General features: G+C 46.0%; 2 protein-coding genes across 17 annotated transcripts in view; one reads left to right on the top strand and one right to left on the bottom strand.

Annotated features, from left to right (window-relative positions):
- The window catches only part of CHEK2 (checkpoint kinase 2), a 52,048-nt gene extending 51,319 nt beyond the window's left edge, over positions 1 to 729 (bottom strand). For all 6 annotated transcript variants that reach the window (XM_073006839.1, XM_038006296.2, XM_073006840.1 and 3 more), the window contains exon 1: positions 467 to 729. The gene's annotated coding sequence lies outside the window, so the exon portion shown is untranslated. The remainder of the gene's footprint in view (positions 1 to 466) is intronic.
- On the top strand, positions 725 to 20,611 carry HSCB (HscB mitochondrial iron-sulfur cluster cochaperone). 11 transcript variants are annotated; one of them, XM_073006843.1, is made up of 7 exons: positions 729 to 1,027; positions 2,841 to 2,937; positions 3,579 to 3,668; positions 5,164 to 5,308; positions 10,486 to 10,533; positions 15,036 to 15,128; positions 15,436 to 15,570. In XM_073006843.1, exons 1-7 carry the CDS (start codon positions 792 to 794, stop codon positions 15,525 to 15,527), a joined length of 801 nt encoding a protein of 266 aa, XP_072862944.1. In that variant the 5' UTR covers positions 729 to 791; the 3' UTR covers positions 15,528 to 15,570. The 11 variants fall into 11 exon arrangements, with proteins under 11 accessions (XP_072862945.1, XP_072862949.1, XP_072862944.1 ...); XM_073006844.1 differs by lacking the exon at positions 3,579 to 3,668 and having other exon boundaries at positions 725 to 1,027; XM_073006845.1 differs by lacking the exons at positions 15,036 to 15,128; positions 15,436 to 15,570 and adding an exon at positions 18,983 to 20,592 and having other exon boundaries at positions 732 to 1,027.
- The last annotated feature ends 1,817 nt before the right edge of the window (positions 20,612 to 22,428 follow it).

The following is a 22,428-nucleotide window of genomic DNA, read 5'->3' as shown; positions in this document are numbered from 1 at the left end:
TCCCTCCTACCCACTCCTGGCCACCCTATCCCATACACTTACTTAGGGACTTACTTAGGGACACACAGAACATCCTCCTACACAGCTCAGTGCGTTTCCAGTTCCTGCAGCGCCCAGTAGCTAAGACTGGCCTCTCTATAAGTATTTTAGAGATTGAATCTAAAGAATGGCAATGATTACTAACATCTATAGAACTTTTTACAAAGTAATTTCGCTCTGATATTGAAGAACACAACTCTGTTCCTTCTTATCCTGTCCGTTCAGGCCTGTTTCAGCTTGTAAGTAATACGGGAAGTGAACTTCACCTCGAGGATGATCTACTAAAAAGGAAGAGAGTCGCCCACACACTCCCCCTTCAGTTCAAAAATACAGACAAAGCGAAGCTCAGGAGACTCCGCTCGCACAAAACGCTGAAGATGGGATTCGAACCACCAAACACCCAACAGAAGTTCCCCATATGACTCACCGCGTGAGCCCACCTGGAGCCGCACACTCTCCACAGCCTCAGCCTGCAGTGGCGCTAAACCTGCAGATACAAACTCCACCCTCAGCCAATCAAAACCCTCTCCCCTGCCGCCGGACCAATGAGGAGCAGCAGATGTGGCCGTCAGACATCGCCTCAATGCTTCCTGGGAGTTGTAGTTTAGAAGGCAGAGCGGAACTTAGAACTCGGGTTCCCCTCGGGTGATCCCGCCCCCTCAACTCCCCAGCCAATCAGCAGCATTAGTCTGGTTGGACGCTCTCTTTGCTTTTCCCCAAGGGTGACTACGGCTAGCTAGGCCGCCGGCGAGATGTGGCGGGGGAGAGTCGGGGCTTTGCTCCGGGTGTGGGGGTTTTGGCCGACAGGGGTTCCCAGAAGGAGACTGCTAAGCTGCGATGCTGCGTCGCAGGCGGGAAGCAATTCTCTCCACTGTTGGAACTGCGGCGGCCCATGGGGCCCCGGGCGGGAGGACAGGTTCTTCTGCCCACAGTGCAGAGCGCTGCAGGCACCTGACCCCACTCGAGACTACTTCAGCCTTATGGACTGGTACGAGCGACTGTTTCGGGAAACAGGCCTGGGCGAGAGAGACGTCGGGGTCTGCCCTGCGAGAGGGGAGGACGGATCTGGCTTGCGGAAGAGAAGGCGGGACCGATGGGGGGCGGAGGTCTAGAGAGCAGGCGTGAGAGAAGTGTCTTGATTTCTCAGGAGGAAATTGAGAGGCGGGGACTGAGGGAAGCAGCGTTGAGGTGTGGAGAAGGGAGACGAACGGGACTGGAGGGGCGGGCGCTGAAGTTAGAGGAAATAGGGGGGCCGAGGCTAGAGGGGAGGGAGATTTGAGGGGCGGTACCTACGGGAAAGGGAAGGAGAAGTCGAGGGGCGGAGCTTGAGGAAGGGGTACTTGAGGGGCAGGGCCCGGGAGACTGGAAGAGTTGGTTTGATGTATTTAAGAAAGGACTGCAGCAGTGTAGTCCGAAATTGGGGAGTAAAGCATGAAAATCTTAATATTGTAGGCGAGACCTGAGGGAAAAGTGAGAATTCTAGGGAAAGGGTCCAATAAATAGTTTTTTCCCCTGAGGCTGACGATCTTGGAGAGATGGGGCAGTGTGGATAGAGCTGAACTGATAAGGAAATAGGACAGACTCTGGGAGTAGAGTGTGAAAGGGGTTGAATTAAAATAAACCGGGAGACAGGGATGAAGGGACCTGGGCTGTGGAAAAGATAGGGTGGTATTAAAGAAAACGTTGTTCAGTCACACTTGTTCAAACACCAGAAAGACTTTATTCAAGATCATCTTGGCCGGGCGCGGTGGCTCACGCCTGTAATCCCAGCACTTTGGGAGGCCGAGGCGGGCGGATCACAAGGTCAGGAGATCGAGACCACGGTGAAACCCTGTCTCTACTAAAAATACAAAAAATTAGCCGGCCGCGGTGGTGGGCTCCTGTAGTCCCAGCTACTCCGGAGGTTGAGGCAGGAGAATGGCATGAACCCAGGAGGCGGAGCTTGCAGTGAGCCGAGATCGCGCCACTGCACTCCAGCCTGGGGAACAGAGCGAGACTCCGTCTCAAAAAAAAAAAAAAAAAGAAAAAAAAGATCATCTTGTGGAGGGGGCACTGCAATAGAGTCTTGCAGTTAGGGAGAGAGATTGGTCTCAACTCCAAAAACAGCATGGGCAGAAGGAAATTTGTAGCCAAGGAGCAGAGTAAACGGGATTCTGGCTAAACCGACCTAACAGTATTCTTGCTGAAGACAGGCCAGGGTGCTGAGACATCACCTAGGGGATGGTGGAGGATGAACACTCTGATCAGAGATCTAGGATAATCAAATACGAGGATCAAGGATTCTAGCTAAACTGACTTAGCAAGGTTATTTGCCAAAACTGGATTTTACAAGAAAGCATACAGCTGGGCCTAGGAGAAGGTTCAGAAATCTGACTAAAGTTTGGCCAGGCAAAAAATCTTTGTGTAATTTAGGAATGTCCTTTTCCCTTAACTGTGGGATCTGCCCCCACCAGTCACTGAACATATATAAGGGGCTACAGTAACACTGATCTTTAAGTTCCTCAGGCATCCCTGTCTTGCTTCCACCTCGAGGTCCTTGCTCTTGGAATTCCACCTGGATGTCTCTTTCATCTGATCTTTGACTACTCATCATTCAGGTTTCAGCTCAGTGTCATCTCATTGTCCACTACATCTGCTACCCTCTCTGATTCTGTTCTGTGTCCCTTCGTAGGACCTACCACTTTTTGAAATTATCTGTGTATATGTTATTGCAACTTCCCCATAAGAGCAAGAACCAGGCTCATAGTAGACAAATCTTTAAATATTTGTTGCATAAATTTAATCTCCCAATTTCTTTCCAGCAACCGTTCCTTCAGAGTTGATACTGCAAAGCTCCAGCACAGGTACCAGCAACTGCAGCGTCTTGTCCACCCAGATTTCTTCAGCCAGAGGTCTCAGGTAGCTTATTGGCCAACCCCAATAATCCCCAAATATGTGTGCACACTGGGTGGCAGTGGCCTTGTGATTATGTGATTATCAGGGACCCAGCTGGAAAATCAGTTGTGTCTGCCCCATGGCAGTCTGACCCTAGCCTGCCAGACCCAGAGCTGCCATTCACTCATAGCTTTTGTCTGACTTCCCCGATAACTTAAAACCTATCAGCTGAATATAAAGACATCTCATCCCACACCAGCTCTACTTAACCACTTCCTTAGGTGCCTGCCCATCAGCATATTATAAAACTTTGTGGGCCTGGTGCGGTGGCTCATGCCTGTAATCCCAGCACTTTGGGAGGCCCAGGCAGGCGGATCACTTGAAGTCGGCAGTTCAAGACCAGCCTGGCCAACATGGTGAAACCCTGTCTCTACTAAAAATATAAAAATTAGCCTAGTGCAGTGGCACACGCTTATAGTCCCAGCTACTTGAGAGGCTAAGGCAGGAGGATCACTTGAACGTGGGAGACAGAGGTTGCAGTGAGCTGAGTTCGTGCCACTGCACACTCCAGCCTGGATGACTCTGTCTTAAAAAAAAAAAAAAAAAAAAAAACAACAACTTTGTAGTTTGGATGGTAATAGTACTATCTTCATCTCCACTAACAGACTGAAAAGGACTTCTCAGAGAAGCATTCGACCCTGGTGAATGATGCCTATAAGACCCTCCTGACCCCCCTGAGCAGAGGACTGTACCTTGTAAGGTGATTTCCCAACCCTTTCGTGCATGAAGTCCTGATGCCCATTATGACATAGGACAGCCACGTCCCCTTTATTCAACAGAAGAGTGCTTGGTGGCTCACACCTGTAATCCCAGCACTTTAGGAGGCTGAGGTGGACAGATCACTTCAGCCCAGGAGTTCAAGACCATCCTGGGCAACATGATGACACCCCATTTCTACAAAAAATACAAAAATTAGCTGGGCATGGTGGCATACACCTGTATTCCCAGCTACTCTGGAGCTGAAGCAGGAGGATCACTTGAGCCTGAGAGGTCGAGGCTACAGTGAGCTGTGATTGTACTACTGCACCCTCTCAGAAAAAAAACAAAGAGTCCAGGGACCCAATAGTATTTAGCCTTACAGCACAAGTATAATTTTCTCTGTGAATATTACTTGCCTCAACAGCATTTTTTAAATTGTCATTTTCTAGCTTTTTTCTATGAATTTCAAGGATTTGATGTTGGTAGCTTTTAGTTAAAAGTCATTTTCTGTTGTGTTTTTATTTTTTTTATTTTTATTTATTTATTTTTTTTTTATTTTTATTTTTTTTTGAGACGGAGTCTCGCTCTGTCACCCAGGCTAGAGTGCAGTGGCCGGATCTCAGCTCACTGCAAGCTCCGCCTCCCGGGTTTACGCCATTCTCCTGCCTCAGCCTCCCGAGTAGCTGGGACTACAGGCGCCCACCACCTCGCCCGGCTAGTTTTTTGTATTTTTTAGTAGAGACGGGGTTTCACCGTGTTAGCCAGGATGGTCTCGATCTCCTGACCTCGTGATCCACCCGTCTCGGCCTCCCAAAGTGCTGGGATTATAGGCTTGAGCCACCGCGCCCGGCCTGTTTTTATTTTATTTTTTTCCTCTCAAAAGTATCTTAAGAGGCCAGGCATGGTGGCTCACGCCTGTAATCCCAGCACTTTGGGAGGCCGAGGCAGGTGGATCACGAGGTCAGGAGTTCAAGACCAGCCTGGTCAAGGTGGTGAAACCCTGCCTCTACCAAAAATACAAAATAATTAGCCAGACGTGGTGGCAGGTGCCTCTAATCCCAGCTACTTGGGAGGCTGAGGCAGAGAATTGCTTCCCCAGGAGGCAGAGGTTGCAGTGAGCTGAGATCACGCCACTGCACTCCAGCCTGGGTGACAGAGCGAGACTTCATCTCAAAAAAAAAAAAAGTATCTTACAATCTAGAAAATTTTGTAATTGAATAGAATCTTTACAAACATCTAGTTCAACCTCTGAGTGGAGGGATGACTACCCCAAGATCACACCAAGGTCACACAGTTTCAGGTAGCATTAAGTGGAAATCCTATTCCAGCATTTATGTTTCAGTCCAACCTTTTGATACCCCTTAGTCTTTCATTACTGGGACAGTTCCAGTTTTCTCTATTAGTGGTATTATTTCCTAACGGATGAGTAGGATTTAGATTACTCTGCCCATAGTTTCTTCAACTTATTTTTCTTGTTTTCTGCCCCAATAGCTAAAGCTCCATGGAATAGAGATTCCTGAAAGGACAGATTATGAAATGGACAGGCAATTTCTCATGGAAATAATGGAAATCAATGAAAAACTTGCAGAAGCTGAAAGTGAAGCTGCCATGAAAGAGATTGAATCCATTGTCAAAGGTGAAAGAAAATAGCACCGAATGTATTTCATTGCTTGTCCAAGGATAAGTGAAAAATGAACATAAAGAGTACATAATGGCCCGGGCACAGTGGCTCATGCCTATAATCCCAGCACTTTGGGAGGCCAAGGCGAGTGGATCACCTGAGGTCAGGCGTTCAAGACCAGCCTGGCCAACATGGTGAAACCCTGTCTCTACTAAAAATACAAAAATTAGCCAGGTGTGGTAGCAGGCGCCTGTAGTCCCAGCTACTCAGGAGGCTGAGGCAGGAGAATGGCATGAACCCAGGAGGCAGAGCTTGCAGTGAGCGGAGATCACGCCACTGCACTCCAGCCTGGGCGACAGAGCGAGACTCCGTCTCAAAAAAAAAAAAAAAAAAAGGAAGGTTATTTACTTTAAGGAATTAGCTCACATAATTGTGGGAGCTGGCACATCTAAAATCTATAGGGTAGGACTGGGCACAGTGGCTCATGCCTGTAATCCCAGCATTTTGGGAAACCAAGAAGGGCAGATCCCTTGAGTCTAGGAGTTCGAGACCAGCCTGGGCAATGTGGCGAAACTCCATCTGTAAAAAAAAAATACTAAAAAATCAGCCAGGCGTCGACCGGGCGTGGTGGCTTACGCCTGTAATCCCAGCACTTTGGGAGGCCGAGGCAGGTGGATCACCTGAGGTTGGGAGTTCAAGACCAGCCAGGCCAACATGGAGAAACCCCGTCTCTACTAAAAATAGAAAATTAGCCGAGCATGGTAGTGCATGCCTATAATCCCAGCTACTCGGGAGGCTGAGGCAGGAGAATCGCTTGAACTTGGGAGGCAGGGCTTGCAGTGAGCCGAGATTGTGCCACTGCACTCCAGCCTGGGCAACAGAGTGAGACTCTGTCTCAAAAAAAAAAAAAAAAAAAATCAGCCAATCATGGAGGTGCACACTTGTGGTCCCAGCTATCCGGGAGGCTGAGGTGGGAGAATCACCTGAGCCCGGGTGTCAGAGCTTGCAGTGAGCTGAGATCACGCCACTGCACTCCAGCCTGAGTGACAGTGAGACCCTGTCACAAAAAAATAAATAAATAAAATCTATAGGGTAGATAAGCAGGCTGAAAGTCTAGGCAGGATTTCTATGTTACAGTCTTGCTACAGAATTCCTTCCCAGAAAACCTGTTTTTGCACTTAATGCCTCTACTTGATTGGATGAGGCCCACCCACATTATGTAGGGTAACATCCATTACTTAAAGTCAACTGATTATAAATGTTAATCACATCTACAAATACCTTCACAGGATCATCTAAACTAGTTGGTTTTTGTTTTTTTGAGACATGGTCTCACTCTGTCACCCAGGCTGGAGCGCAGTACAGTCACAGCTCACTGTAGCCTTGACCCATGGGCTCAAGCAATCTTCTCACCTCAACCTCTTGGATAGCTGGGACTACAGGCGTGCATCACCACGCCTGGCTAATTTTTTGTGTCTTTTATAGAGATGAGATTTCGCCATGTTGCCCAGGCTGGCTTTAAACTCCTGGGTTCAAAGCAATCCCCCTGCCTCAGTCTCCCAAAGTGCTGGGATTACAGGCGTGACTCAATGTGCCTGGCATAGATTCGTGTTTGATCAAACAACTGGGCACCATAGCCTAGCCAAGTTGACTCATCAAATTAACCATTCCACATATAAAAGATTCCAAGGTTCTCTGTTAGACTATATTCATTACATACTTTCACAGATATTTGTAGTGTACCTACTACAAATATCAGGCACTGCGTATGACACTGAGGATACAGCATGGAACAAGAAAGACTGTGCCTTCTTGGAGTTTATGTATGTCAACTGTGCCCAAAATGGATTCCCAAGTGTCTCCCCTCCCCACCTTTCCCCTAAAAAAAAATCTGTTCCTCTTAGGCCGGGCGCGGTGGCTCACGCCTGTAATCCCTACACTTGGGGAGGCCGAGGCAGGCGGATCATGAGGTCGGGAGATCAAGACCATCCTGACTAACATGGTGAAACCCCGTCTCTACTAAAAATACAAAAAGTTAGCCGGGCGTGTTGGCATGCACCTGTAGTCCCAGCTACTCGGGAGGCTGAGGCAGGAGAATTGCTTGAACCCAGGAGGCGGAGGTTGCAGTGAGCCGAGATCGTGCCACTGTACTCCAGCCTGGATGACAGAGCAAGACTCCAAATAAAAAAATAAGAAGAAGAATAATCTGTTCCTCTTCCAGTGTTCCCTAAGAGAATGACACCAGTTGAACAAGTGTAAATTTTGAGGAGGCCTTAACAACCTTATTTTTCCTTATGCGCATAGTCAATCTTTTACGTCTGAAAGAGCCGACTTAAATTTGCCTCAAATTCATCCACCCATCTCTATTTTCACTGCCACCAAACTTTTCCAACCTTTTCCAAGCTACCATTCACTCTCACCTGGACAACTGCAGTAGCTTTTCACTGGTCTGTCTGTACCTTCAGGCCCCATCTAACAAATCTCTTCACTGTCACTGGAATCTTTTTGAAACTCAAGTCTTTTTTTTTTTTTTTTTTTTTTTTGAGACAGAGTCTTTCTCTGTCACCCAGGCTGGAGTGCAGTGGTGTCATCTTGGCTCACTGCAACCTCTGCCTCCCAGGTTCAAGCTATGCTCCTGCCTCCTACAGGTGCATGCCACCATGCTTGGCTAATTCTTCTATTTTTTTTTTTTTTAGTAGTGACGGGGTTTCACCATGTTGCCCAGGCTGATCTCAAACTCCTGACCTCAGGTGATCCATCCATCTTGGCCTCCCAAAGTGCTGGGATTACAGGTGTGAGACACCAAGCCCAGCCAAAACCCAAATCTAATCACTACTTTTGGCCTTATTTAAATTGGCCAGGTGTGGCTTACACCTGTAATCCCAGTACTTTGGGAGGCTGAAGTGGGAGGATCTTTTGAGCCCAGGAGTTCAAGACTAGCCTGGTCAACATAGCAAAACCCCATCTCCATAAAAAAATTTAAAAATTAGCCAGATGTGGTGGTGCATGCCTGTAGTCCCAGCTACTCAGGAGGCTGAGGCAGGAGGATCACTTGAGCCCAGGAGGTGGAGATTGCAGTGAACCGTGTTTGCACCATTGCTCTCCAGCTTCAGCAGTGGAGCGAAACCACGTCTCAGAAAAAAAGAAAAAACTTTTAAGTGGCTTCTCACTGCTCTAAAGCTCTAGCATCCCTTACAGGGCCCTGCATGCCCTGTCCTCTGCTTCTCTTCGTTTTGCCCTCTCCACTCCAGCCACACTGACCACTTCCGGTTCCTCATCTGTACTAGGCACCCTCCTACCTTAGGGCCTCTTGCTTCTGCCTGAAGCCCTCCTCTCCTTCACCCCATTTAAGTTAACCCCTCCTTCTCCAGATCTGAAGGCAACCATCATTTCCTCAGAGAAGCCTTTTTTAAGCTATCTATTAGTAGTGGCTATCTCTTTTGTAAGACTAATCACAGTTATAACTTCACTGTTCTGTGTGATATTAATTGATCAATATCAGCCTCCCTCATTAGACTGGAAGTTCTGCAGAAGGAGAAATCATCTTTACTTTTTGCTTTCCTCACATCCTCAGCTCACAGAAAAGTACTTATAGTTTAAAAGGAATTTGGTAAGTATTTACTAAATGAGCAAACAATAATGAGAAAAGACATTTAAAGCAGTAAAATAGAATTTGTGGTGAGGGGACTGTCAGCTGGAGATATGTTGACAGCATTAGGGCTCGGTGATAGGGAGAAGAGAAACTCAGGAGTTGCAGTCGATGGGCTCAGCTGCCCAATTTTAGATGACAAGGCAGCATGCTATTGACTTTGTGTGACCTTGAACAAATGACTTCATTCCTCTGACCTTCAATTTCCTCATCTGTAAATAGAGATAATATTAGTACTGGTTGTTGTGGGGATCAAGATAAATGAGATAAAACATGTAAAAGCATGTATTCTAGGCCAGGTATGGTGGCTCACGCCTATAATTCCAGCACTTTGGGAGGCTGAGATGGGCGGATCACCTGAGGTCAGGAGTTCGAGACCACTCTGACCAACATGGCGAAACCCCGTCTCTACTAAAAATACAAAATTAGCCGGGCATGGTGGCGCACGCCTATAATCCCACCAACTTCGGAGGCTAAAGCAGGAGAATTGCTTGAACCTGGGAGGCAGAGGTTGCAGTGAGCCGAGATCGCACCATTGCACTACAGACTGGGCAACAAGAGTGAAACTCCGTCTCAAAAAAAAAAACACTTATTCTAGCCCTATAGTAAACATTTGACTTTGAGCAGCTCACTGACCTTAATTTAGATTAATTCCTAAATTTTCTCCTGTAAGGTATCTGTTACGGCCCAGGTAAAATGAATGTTCAAGGCATAGAGCTAGTTAATTTTAGGGTCAGGGCTTAAGAACCTCCAGGTTCCTAGTCTGTTCTTTTGTGGACACCACACTGCTACCTGAGAGGTGAGTTTCAACCACCGGACTGGGAGTCAAGTGACTTGGTTTCTGCTCCCAGATCTTCCACTCATCACCCATAGGACAATTCCCCCAATACCTGTCATTTCCTACCTTAGGGATATAATGTATTTGACAGTGTTTCGAAAGACGACACCATATAAATGACTGATACTATTTATATCTGAGAAATGAGATTACTGGAAAATTCCTCATTTTCTAACAAGGAATCAAGAGAAATATGAGATAGCTGCTGCTTTATTTTGTTTGGCATCTTCTCTCTTATGACACAACATGATGTAAATGTTTTCATTTTCCTGAGAGGCCATACAATTTGCAAATCGTTGCCGGAAACACTCAGTAATGCTTTACTGATAGGTGTTCCCAGCATGTTAATATTCTCCTTGCTGAAATGTCGAAGACCCAAACTGTTTTGTGGAGATAATCAGTATATCCTTGTCTTTTTTTTTTTTTTTTTTAACTGATTCTATAGCCATTTTATAAGCCTTGGTGATTGCTCCTCAGACCTTTCATGGGTAGAAAAACAGAGTGTTATTAGGGTCAGCCAGAGTTCTGCTAAACAGCAGCTGCCGTCATGGTACACGCAGAGACAAAGGTTATGAAGCCTTACCCTTGAATACAAACTTCCTCCTTAGTTGTGTTCAAACCAGCATGATTACAAAGTATATGTATTGTCTTCATATTATAAGTCTATTTCAGTGGAAAAATTAAGAGAATGGTTTTCTTTTTCAGCTAAACAGAAAGAATTTACTGACAATGTGAGCAGTGCTTTTGAACAAGGTACTTTCTTTTCTTGACTTTCTTAAATATGGAAAGAAATTCCAAGCACTAAGACATAGGCATTCATTCAATAACTAGCTATGATATACCTTCCTATGATAGCTATGTTGGGAGATATGAAATACTTAGAATCTACATTTCTGCCTTTAAAAAATGCCTTTAATACATTTCTGGGCCGGGCACAGTGGCTAACGCCTGTAATCCCATCACTTTGGGAGGCCAAGGTGGGCGGATCACGAGGTCGGGAGATAGAGACCATCCTCGCTAATGCGATAAAATGCCATCTCTACTAAAAATACAAAAATTAGCCAGGCGTGGTGGCACACCGCCTGTAGTCCCAGCTGCTATGGAGGCTGAGGCAGGAGAGTCACTTGAACCAGGGAGGCGGAAGTTGCAGTGAGCCGAGATTGTGCCACTATGCCAGCCTGGGCGACAGGGCAAGACTCTGACTCAAAAAAAAAAAAAAGAAAAAAAAGGATCGACATTTCTGCCTTGCTAGAGAAACAAACTACATCAAAAAAGTGATCCGGGCATGGTGACTCATACCTGTAATCCCAGCAGTTTGGGAGGGTGAGGTGGGTGGATCACTTGAGGTCAGGGGTTTGAGACCAGCCTGGCCAACATGGTGAAACGCCCATCTCTATTAAAAATACAAAAATTAGCTGAGTGTGGTGGCATGTGCCTACAGTCCCAGCTACTCAAGAAGCTGAGGCAGGGGAATCACTTGAACCAGGGAGGCTGAGGTTGCAGTGAGCCGAGACTGCACTGCTGCACTCCAGCCTGGGCAACAGAGCAAGACTCCTTCTCAAAACAAAAAAAGAAACCTGAAGGAGGAATGAAGCTATTCTGAGGCAAATAAAAATTGAGGGAATTTGGACTGGGCGTGCTGGTTCACACCTGTAATCCCAGCACTTTGGGAGGCCGAGGCAGGTGGATCAAGAGATCAAGAGATCAAGACCATCCTAACCAACATGGTGAAACCCCATCTCTTCTAAAAATAGAAAATTAGCCGGGTGTGGTAGCCTGCCTGTAATCCCAGCTACTCGGGAGGCTGAGGCAGGAGAATCACTTGAACTTGGGAGGTGGAGGTTGCAGTGAACCTAGATCGCACCACTGCACTCCAGCCTGGATAAAAGTGCAAGATTCCATCTGAAAAAAAAAAAAAGAATTTGAGGAAATTTGTTGACAGGAGACCTGCCTTGTAAAAAAATGTTAAAATAATTGATTGGCTGGGCAGGCATGGTGGCTCACGCCTGTAATCCCGGCATGTTGGGAGGCTGAGGTGGGCGGATCACGAGGTCAGGAGTTCGAGATCACCCTGACAAACATAGTGAAACCCATCTCTACTAAAAATACAAAATTAGCCAGCGTGGTGGTGCTCACCTGTAATCCCAGCTACTCAGGAGGCTGAGGCAGGAGAATCGCTTGAACCCATGAGTCGGAGGTTGCAGTGAGCTGAGATCACGCCAATGCACTCCAACCTGGGTGACAGAATGAGACTCTGTCTCAAAAAAAAGAATTTATTTAGAGTGGAGGAAATTTATATAGGTCAGAAACTTGGGTCTACATAAAGAAAGGAAAACCATTGAAGAAAGGAATAAGTAAATGTAAAATTAAAACTTTTTTTTAAATTGATCTAACAGTTAAATTTGTTCAAAATAATAAGTGCAACAATGGGCTGGGCGTAGTGGCTCACATCTGTAATCCCAGCACTTTAGGAGGCTGAGGCAGGTGGATCATTTGAGGTCGGGAGTTCGAGACCAGCCTGGCCGACATGGTGAAACCCCATCTTTACTGAAAATGCAAAAAAATTAGCCCAGCATGGTGGCAGGTGCCTATAATCCCAGCTACTCAGCAGGCTGAGGCAGGAAAATCACTTGAACCCGGGAGGCAGAGGTTGCAGTGAGCTGAGATTGCGCCATTGCACTCCAGCCTGGGCAACAAGAGAAAAACTCCATCTCAAAAAAAAAGGATAGAAATTTTGACACAGGGTCAGGCGCAGTGGCTCAAGCCTGTAATCCCAGCACTTAGGAAGTCCAAAGCCAGCGGATCACAAGGTCAGGAGTTCGAGACCAGCCTGGCCAATATGGTTGAAACCCCATCTCTACTAAAAATACAAAAAGTAGCCAGGTGTGGTGGCAGATGCCTGTAATCCCAGCTACTTGGGAGGCTGAGGCAGGAGAATCGCTTGAAAGGCAGAGATTGCAGTGAGCCAAGATCGCACCACTGCACTCCTGCCTGAGCAACAAGAGCGAAACTCTGTCTCGAGGGAAAAAAAAAAAAAGGAAATTCTAACACAGGTTCCAACATGGATGAACCTTGAGGGCAATGTATTATGTGAAATGTCAGTCACAAAAGGACAAATACTATATAATTCCACTTATATGAGGTACCTGTGATAGATTCATAGAGAAAGTGGAATGGTGGTTGTGGGGAATAGAGTCAGGAAGAGGAAAATAGACAGTTATTTCATAAGTAGACAGCTTCAGTTTTGCAAGATGAAGAGAGTTCTGTGGAAGTCTGGGCAGGGTGGCTTCCACCTGTAATCCCAGCACTTTGAGAGACTGAGGCAGATGGATCACCTGAGACCAGGAGTTCAAGACCAGCCTCACCAACATGGTGAAACCCCATCTCTACTGAAAATACAAAAATTAGCTGGGTGTGATGGTGCATACCTGTAATCCCAGCTACTTGGGATTCTGAGGCACAAGAATCACTTGAACCCGGGAGGTGGAGGCTGCAGTCTGCCAAGATGATGCCACTGCACTCCAGCCTCAACGACAAAGCAAGACTCCATCTGAAACAAACAAACAAAAAAAAAGTTCTGCGGATGGATGGTGATGATGCTTGCATAACAATGCGAATGTAGTTAATGTCATTGAACTGTACACTTAGAAATGGCTAACATGATGAATTTTATGTCATGTGTTACCACAACTTAATTTTTTTTTTTTTTTTTGAGACCGAGTTTTGCTCTTTCACCCAGGCTGGAGTGCAGTGGCACGATCTCAGCTTACTGCAACCTCAGCCTTTCGGTTTCAAGTGATTCTCCTGCCTCAGCCTCCCAAGTAGCTGCGATTACAGGTGCCTATCACCACGCCCAGCTAATTTTTGTATTTTTAGTAGAGATGGGGTTTCACCATGTTGGCCAGGCTGGTCTTGAACTCCTGACCTCATGATCCGCCCACCTCGGCCTCCCAAAGTGCTGGGATTACAGGCCTGAGTCACTGCACCTGGTCCTAAAATTTTTTTAATACAAAAAAATATATTAAATAAATTAAATTGAGAAATGAAATATGACCAAGGCCTTCCAAGTCCCTGGTAGACCCTTTGCCATTACATTTCCCACAGTAACCACCCTCCTGAATTTTGTGTTACTCATTCCCTTGCTTTTCTTGATAGTTTTAACCATATATGTACATAATAATGTATTATTTCGTCTCACATATTTTTATCTTTATATAAATAATATCATATATATCCTGTGACTTTTTTGCTAAATATTTTATTTTTGGAGTCATCTGGAATGATGCAAGTGGTTATAACATATCTTCATTTTAGCACTCTTCACATTGTGTTGTACTTATCTAAGTCAGGGTTTCTCAACTTTGGCACTACAGATATTGTAAGCCAGTTAATTCTTCATTTGCGGGAGCTGTCCTGAGCACTATAAGACGATTAGCAGCATCCCTGGCCTGTACCCACCAGATGTCAGTACTACCTCCTAGCTGTGACAACCAAAAATATCTCCAGATCTTGCCCGATGTCCCCATGGGGACAAAATCATCCCCAGTTGAAAATCACTGATCTGGCCAGGCATGGTGGCTCACACCTATAATCCCAGCACTTTGGGAATCCACGGCAGGCAGATCACTTGAGGTCAGGAATTTGAAACCAGCCACGGCCAACATGGTGAAACCCTGCCTCTACTAAAAATACAAAAATTAGCCAGGCATGGTGGCAGACACCCTGTAGTACCAGCTACTCAGGAGACTGAGGCATGAGTATTGGTTGAACCCGGGAGGCAGAGGTTGCAGTGAGCTGAGATCGCGCCACTGCACTCCGGCCTAGGTGACAGAGTGAGGCTCCATCTCACTCACACACAAAAAAGAAAATCACTGGTCTAATGGTATCTTTCTTGGGAACTGTAAGCCCCCTGAGCTTATCTCTGTGCCTTAGCACCTGAACTGTAAGCCCCCTGAAGGCAGCTCTGTGCCTCAGCACCTGGCATAGAGGAAGCATCCAGTGCTTTCATATCCTCAGTATACCACCACATGTGTTAGGGAAAAACTTTTAAAACACAACCCCCCCCTTTTTTAAAAAAAAAAGAAAAAGGGTCTCACCCTGTCACCCAGGTTGAAGTACAGTGGCGCAGTCATAGCTCAGTGCAACCTCAAACTCCTGGGCTGAAGGGATCCTCCCACCTCAGCCTCCCGAGTAGCCAGGACTACAGACACGTGCCACTATGCCCAGCTAATTTTTTTTTTTTTTTTTTTTGGTAGAGACAGGGTCTTGCTTTGTTACCCAGGCTGGTCTTCAATTCCTGGGCTCAAGCCATCCTCCCGCCTCAGCCTCCCAAAGTGCTGGGATAGCAGGTATGAGCTCCTGCATCTAGCCCCCACCAGTCATTTATTACTTGGGTCTATCCTGAAGAGAATAAACTTCTCTAATTTATGTGAATCCTGTACACATGCTCTTACATGTCCCCCCACCCCATTTGGTTTATCCCTTTGTCTCCTTAACGATCCAGATGTTCTCCCTCTTTGTTGCTAAGTCTTATTGAGGAATTGAGGGGCCCTCCGGACCCCAGGGCTCCACCTATATATGGCTGCCCTAGTCATCAGAGTTGGTTTTATTCTTGCTTGAAATGAAGCCTGACTTCAGTGTCTCTGTTTATTTCAGATGACTTTGAAGAAGCCAAGGAAATTTTGACAAAGATGAGATACTTTTCAAATATAGAAGAAAAGATCAAGTTAAAGAAGATTCCCCTTTAACTGTTGATAGATTAAAGTTTAAAAAATAAAGTTCTTGCCAGGCGCAGTGGCTTACACCTGTAATCCCAGCACTTTGGGAGGCTGAGGTGGGTAGATCACGAGGTCAGGAGTTCAAGAGCAGCTTGGCCAACATAGTGAAACCCCATCTCTGCTAAAAATACAAAAATTAACCAGGCATGGTGGTGCGTGCCTGTAGTCCCAGCTACTCGGTAGGCCGAGGCAGGAGAATCACTTGAACCCTGGAGGTGGAGGTTGCAGTGGGCACAGACTGCCACTGCTCTCCAGCTTGGGCAACAGAGTGAGACTTCGTCTCAAAAAATAAGAAAATAAACAAAGTTATTGTGTATTTCTTTTCTGGCTTCTGGTAATTGGGAATAGATAAGCTTTAACCATTTATATCATCTTAATTAAGCCTGTGGCTCAAGCATTAATGGATGGCAAAGTTTGTCATGTGGGAAGAAACACAGCCTAGTCAGAGCTTTGGGTGGTCAGTTCTTCATCTGATACTTGACATTGCATGACCCCAATGTAGGCTAATGGATGAAGAGGTGGAGATGAGGCCAATTTGAGGCCCTACAAAGAGGAGTCCAAAAACTTTTTTCTGCGAAGGGCCTGGTAGTGAATATTTTCAGCTTTGTGGTCTATATCAAGGGTCCCCAATCTGTTAGGAACTAGATCACACAGCAGGAGTTGAGTGGCAGGTGAGCGAGCAAGCGAGCATTACCGCCTGAGCTTCGTCTCCTGTCAGATCCGCTTTGACCTTAGATTCTCAAAGGAATACGAACTGCGCATGTGAGGGTTCTAAGTTGCATGCTCCTTGTGAGAATCTAATGCCTGATGATCTGAGGTGGAATAGTTTCATCCCCAAACCATCCTCCGGCACCATCCGCATCCAAGGAAAAACGGTCTTCCATGAAACCACTCCCTGGTGCCAAAAAGGCTGGGGACCCCTGGACTATATGGTCTTTGTTATAACTGCTATTGTGCCATTGTGACACAAACAGCATAGAGGGTATGAAAACAAATGGACAGGGCTGTGTGCTGGTCAGACTTTATTTACAAAGCAGGTGATGAGCCAGATTTGGCCATGGCTCTGCCAACCTCTGCCCAAGAGCCACAACTTTCTAATGGCATGACCCTCCTCCCTAAGATAGGTAGTCCCCTTTGGTACTGTGGCCTTGGCGCATTCTGTTTGCTAACAAGCAAGGCTGACTAAGAGTCTCTTTGGTCTAAATTTCAAACTAGATAATATTATAAAGAATTAATCTGGTATTAGGCCAGACATGGTGGCTCATGCCTGTAATCCCTGCACTTTGGGAGGCCAAGGCGGATAGATTACCTGAGGTCAGGAGTTCAAGACCAGCCTGGCCAACATGATGAAAACCCATCTCCACTAAAAATACAAAAAATTAGCCAGGCGTGGTGGTGCGTGCCTGTGATCCTGGCTACTTGGGAGGCTGAGGCAGGAGAATCACTTGAACCCGGGAGGCGGAGGTTGCAGTGAGCTGAGCTTGCACCACTGCACTCCAGCCTGGGCAACAAGAGCAAAAAACTCCATCTTAAAAAAAAAAAAAATTTATCTGGTATTAAGCACTAACCACATTTTCTGCTCCATCTTAGTGGAGTGGAGAGTAGTTGTAATCACTCTCTGGACAGCTGACGCACTTGTCACTATTTCCATGCTCTTCTAATGCAGCCCAATGCAGCTCTACTTCCCCTTCTGTATCTTTGAAATTCAGTTTAAGTTCTTCATCCCTTTCCAGGAAAACAAACAAAAAGTCTCTGGATCAAGGAAGATTAAAATAGCAAACAAAATTCTGAATTAAAAAATTCCAAGGCCAGGCGCAGTGGCTCCTGCCTGTAATCCCAGCACTTTGGGAGACTGAGGCAGGGGGATCACCTGGGGTCAGGAGTTCAAGACCAGCCTGACCAACATGGAGACACCCCGTCTCTACTAAAAATATAAAAAAATTAGCCGGGTGTGGTGGTGCGTGCTGTATCCCAGCTACTCAGGAGGCTGAGGCAAGAGAATCGATTGAACCCGGGAGGCGGAGGTTGCAGTGAGCCGAGATTGTGCCACTGCACTCCAGCCTAGGTGACAGAGTGAGACTCTGTCTCACAAAAAAAAATTCCAAGAAACGACATTTTAAAACTCTGGAGATAATTGCCTGTCTGTAATTGGAAAAAAGTCAGGGGGTCTGATCCAAAGTTTAAATACTACTCCAAGAACTTAAAACTGTAGCTCCTTTGCAGTTTCTTTTTTCTTTTTTTTGAGACAGACTCTTGGCTCTTGTTACCCAGGTTGGTGTGCAATGGCGTGATCTCAGCTCACTGCAACCTCCACCTCCCGGGTTCAAGCGTTTCTCCTGCCTCAGCCTCCCAAGTAGCTTGGATTACAGGCAACTGCCACCATGCCTGGCCATTTTTTTGTATTTTAGTAGAGATGGAGGTTTCACCATGTTGGCCAGGCTGGTCTCGAACTCCTGACCTCAGGTGTTCCACCCGCCTCAGCCTCCCAAAGTGCTGGGATTACAGGCATGAGCCACCATCCCAGTCTCTTATCCTTGTCGAAAAATGTGTATCTTGTGAATCCCGAACCAGTTATACTCAGTTAACATTTTAGAATTCTTTGATCTTTAGAAGGCAAATTAACCACAGCAGCTGTCGGGCTTAATGATACTTGGGAACATCAGTACAATCTCCACCCCCTCACAGTATACAAGGAGAATGAATTACTTGTCTGAAAACACACCAGGAGTCCTTTAAGTAAATAATTATAATGCAAGCATATGTCCTTATTAAATTGGGTGCTTCTGCAAAAAAAAGGAGGAAATGAAAGGAGGGTTTGAAATACTTGTGCAGACAATCTTCATTCCTTCTTCAGAACAATGATCAAGACCAAAACAATCTGACCACAAAAATAAATCAGATCAACATTGCCACATCTTTGGAGGAACTTCAAAGAAACTTTCCTTTACCTGTTATCATCAGCTGGAAAAGCTGCAGGGCCTCCCAGCAAACCATGTCTGATTTGGGGAATAAATTAAAAAGACATTATTTCTGAGTCATGGCTTCTGAGGTGAGTGGGCTTACCTTTTTCTCCCACCTCTTCCAAATTCTTCCCCTTCTCATCTGAAGTTTAACTGGACTTCTAAATCCAGGAACCCTTTCAAGTGTTCCCTAACAAAGCCCTGTGGGAGGTATGCTAATAGACGGCTGAAAAGTTGGCAGCCCAATTTGGATTAAAGTTTCAGACCAACAATTGAAGCAAATGAAGCCCCTCCTGCCCCCGCCCCCAACACACACAGGCACACACACACACAGTTCCCAATATAGTGTCAGAACAAATCAGAGGTTTCAACTAATTTGTGACTATGTCTTCCCAGAGTTTGGTGTCAGACAGTGTTCGTGTTGTGAACTGAATAATTTTGTCCCCCAAAATTCATATGTTGCAGTTCTGGCGCCTCTAAGGAAGTAATTAAGATTCTACAAGCCAGGAAGAGAAACTGAAACTGACCATGCTGGTACCTTGAGCTTGGACTGCAGCCTCCAAAACTGTGAGAAAATAAATTGCTGTTATTTAAGCTACCTAATATCTGGGTTTGAGTCCCAGTTCCCCTACTTATATTTCATCTGTATTTTTTTTTTTTTTTCGAGATGGAGTCTCGCTCTGTCGCCCAGGCTGGAGTGCAGTAGTGCCATCTTGGTTCACTGCAACCTTCACCTCCCAGGTTCAAGCTATTCTCCTGCCTAAGCCTACCAAGTAGCTGGGATTACAGATGCCCGCCACTACACCTGGCTAATTTTTTTTTTTTTTCTTGTATTTTTAGTAGAGACGGGATTTCACCATGTTGGCTAGGCTGGTCTCGATCTCCTGACCTCGTGATCCACCCACCTCAGCCTCCCAAAGTACTGGGATTACAGGCATGAGCCACCGCGCCTGGCCATCGTCATCTGTATTTTGTTTGTTTATTTGTTTGTTTGTTTGTTTTTGAGAAAGGGTCTCTGTTATCCAGGCTGGAGTGCAGTGGTACAATCTTAGCTCACTGCATCCTTGACCTCCCAGGCTCAATCAATCCTCCCACCTCAACCTCCCAAGTAGCTGGAACCACAGATGGGCACCACCATGCCTGGCTAATTTTTTAATTTTTTGTAGAGATGGGGTCTCTCTACATTGCCCAGGCTGGTCTCGAACTCCTGGGCTCAAGCTATCTACCCACCTTGGCCTCCCATAATGCTGGGAATACAGGGGTGAGCCACCATGCCCAGCATCCTCATCTTATTTACGTATTTATTTATTTAAGACAAGGTCTGGCTCTGTTGCCCAATCTGGAGTGCAGTGGCATGATCTCGGCTCACTGCAACCTCCACTTCCCGGGCTCAAGCCATTCTTCTGCCTCAGCCTCCCAAGTAGCTGGAACTACAGGCATGCACCACCATGCTCGGCTAATTTTTGTATGTTTCGTAGAGACAGGGTTTTGCCATGTTGCCCAGGCTGGTCTCTAGTGATGTGCCCACCTCAGTGGCCTCTCAAAATTTTGGGATTACAGGCATGAGCCACTGTGCCCGGACAAGGCCTCCTTATCTTTAAAAGGGTAATAATAGTACCTATCTCACAGTGTCATTGTGAAGATTAAGTGAAATAAATTATCCATGCAAATTGCTTAGCATGGAGCATGGCACATGGAACTCAGAGATAATTCTTCTTTTACTTTCAATTATAATTACTACTTTTATTATTTTTACTTGGGAAACAAAATCATGCCTTTCATTGCGCCGTAAATACATTCTTCCAACAAAATTCCAAGCACCTACTTTGAGTAAGAAACCACTTAGCCCTGAGAGAGAGAGAACAGTCAGATGCTTCCTGTATATTTGGGGAAATCACTTTTCACCAAAAACAAAACAATAATAAAAGTTCTTGGCTGGGCCGGGTACGGTGGCTCACGCCTGTAATCCCAGAACTTTGGGAGGCAGAAGTGGGTGGATCACTTGAGGTCAGGAGTTCGAGACCAGCTTGGCCAACATGGTGAAACCCGGTGTCTGCTAAAAATACAACAATTAGCCAGGCGTGGTGGTGTGCGCCTGTAATCCCAGCTACTCGGGAGGCTGAGGCAGAAGAATCACTTGAACTTGGGAGGTGGAGGTTGCAGTGAGCTGAGATCATGCCACTCAACTCTAACCTGGGCAACAGAGTAAGACTCCATTTAAAAAAAAAAAGATTCTGGACTGGGTATGATAGCTCACACCTGTAATCCCGGTACTTTGGGAGACCAAGTGGGAGGATCACTTGAGCCCAGGAGTTCAAGACCAGTCTGGGCAACATAGTGAGACCCCATCTCTACAAAAAATTTTAAAACTTAACCAAGTGTGTTGGCAGCCTGTGGTCCCAGCTACTGAAGTGGGAAGATTGCTTGAGCCCAGGAGTTTGAGGCTGCAGTGTGCTATGTACATGCCACTGTACTCCAGCCTGGGCAACAGAGCAAGACCCTGCCTGAAAAAAAACCAAAGTTCCCATTTGCTGCATAGTTACCATATGCCAGGGAATATGTGTAGTATTTCGCCTGATTCCATCAAAATAAGCCGAATTTGACTTATTTTACTGATGAAGAAACACAATTCAAGAAGGTAAGAGTTAGCCAGGTGAGGTGGCTCATGCCTGTAATACCAGCACTTTGGGAAGCTGTGGCAGGTGGATCACTTGAGGCCAGGAGTTAGAGACAAGCCTGGGCAACATAGCAAGACCCCATGTCAAGTTTTGTTTCTTTTTTTTTTTTTTTTTTTTTTTTTTGAGATAGTCTCGCTCTGTTGCCCAGGCTGGAGTGCAATGGCATGATCTAAGTGCACTGCAGCCCCTGCCTCCCAGGTTCAAGCAATTCTCCTGCCTCAGTCTCCCAAGTAGCTGGGATTATAGGCACTCACCACCACGCCCAGCTAATTTTTGTATTTTTAGTAGAGATGGGGTTTCTCCATGTTGCACAGGCTGGTCTCGAACACCTGGTCTCAAGCCATCCGCCTGCCTCAGCCTCCCAAAGTGCTGGAATTACAGGTGTTAGCCACCATGCCCAGCCACGTCTCAATATTTTTTTTAATGTAACAAAAATAGAAAAACAAGAGTAAGAGTATTTAAACCCATCTATCTGCAAAGCCTGTGCTCTTAAAGGGCTGAACTCACCAAGATTAAGTACCAGACAATGGGGTTAAGCAATTCATAATGAGAGGTGCCATTTACCAGGGTCCATGCCATGCCACAGAGAGGTACGATTTGTTAGGAGTCCCTATTTCCAAAGCCTGTGCATACAGCCTCACTGGTTCTAGGGAGGGATCATTTCCAGCTGTGGTAACTGAAGAAGGGAAGAGGAGGAATAAAATCCAGACAAGCAGAAAGAAACTACGTCAGGTGTCCTTCAAACCACCCGAGTTCTGATGATTTGCCAGGAGATCTCACAGGATTCAGTATATGGTCCTACTCATGGCTATAACTTATTATAACAAAAGTATACAAAATGAAATCAACACAAGGAAAAGGCTCCTGGCACAAAGTCTGATAGAAATCGGATGCAAGCTTCCAAGGGTCTTCTTCCAGTGGAGTCACATCAGAAGCACATAATTCCCCCAGCAACAAGTTGTGACAACACATGTGAAAATGTTGTCTGTAAGGAAGCATAGATAGACGCAATACCAAGGGGTTGGCCGGGCACGGTGGCTCACACCTGTAATCCCAGCCTTTAGGAGGCTGAGGAGTGCAGATCGCTTGAGGTGATAACTTCTGACAACCCCCACCCCTCATGGATCATTGCCATGAACAGTTTGGTATCATGTGTTTCTTTCAGAGGGGATAAAGCCTAGTACTCTGGTATTATTTACCTAACTCACTTGCTAAGATTGTTTCTTTTTTTCA

The sequence above is a fragment of the Chlorocebus sabaeus genome, chromosome 19 (genome assembly GCF_047675955.1).
Source record: "Chlorocebus sabaeus isolate Y175 chromosome 19, mChlSab1.0.hap1, whole genome shotgun sequence".
Taxonomy (NCBI): Eukaryota; Metazoa; Chordata; class Mammalia; order Primates; family Cercopithecidae; genus Chlorocebus; species Chlorocebus sabaeus.
This window is presented reverse-complemented; position numbering and strand designations above follow the sequence as displayed.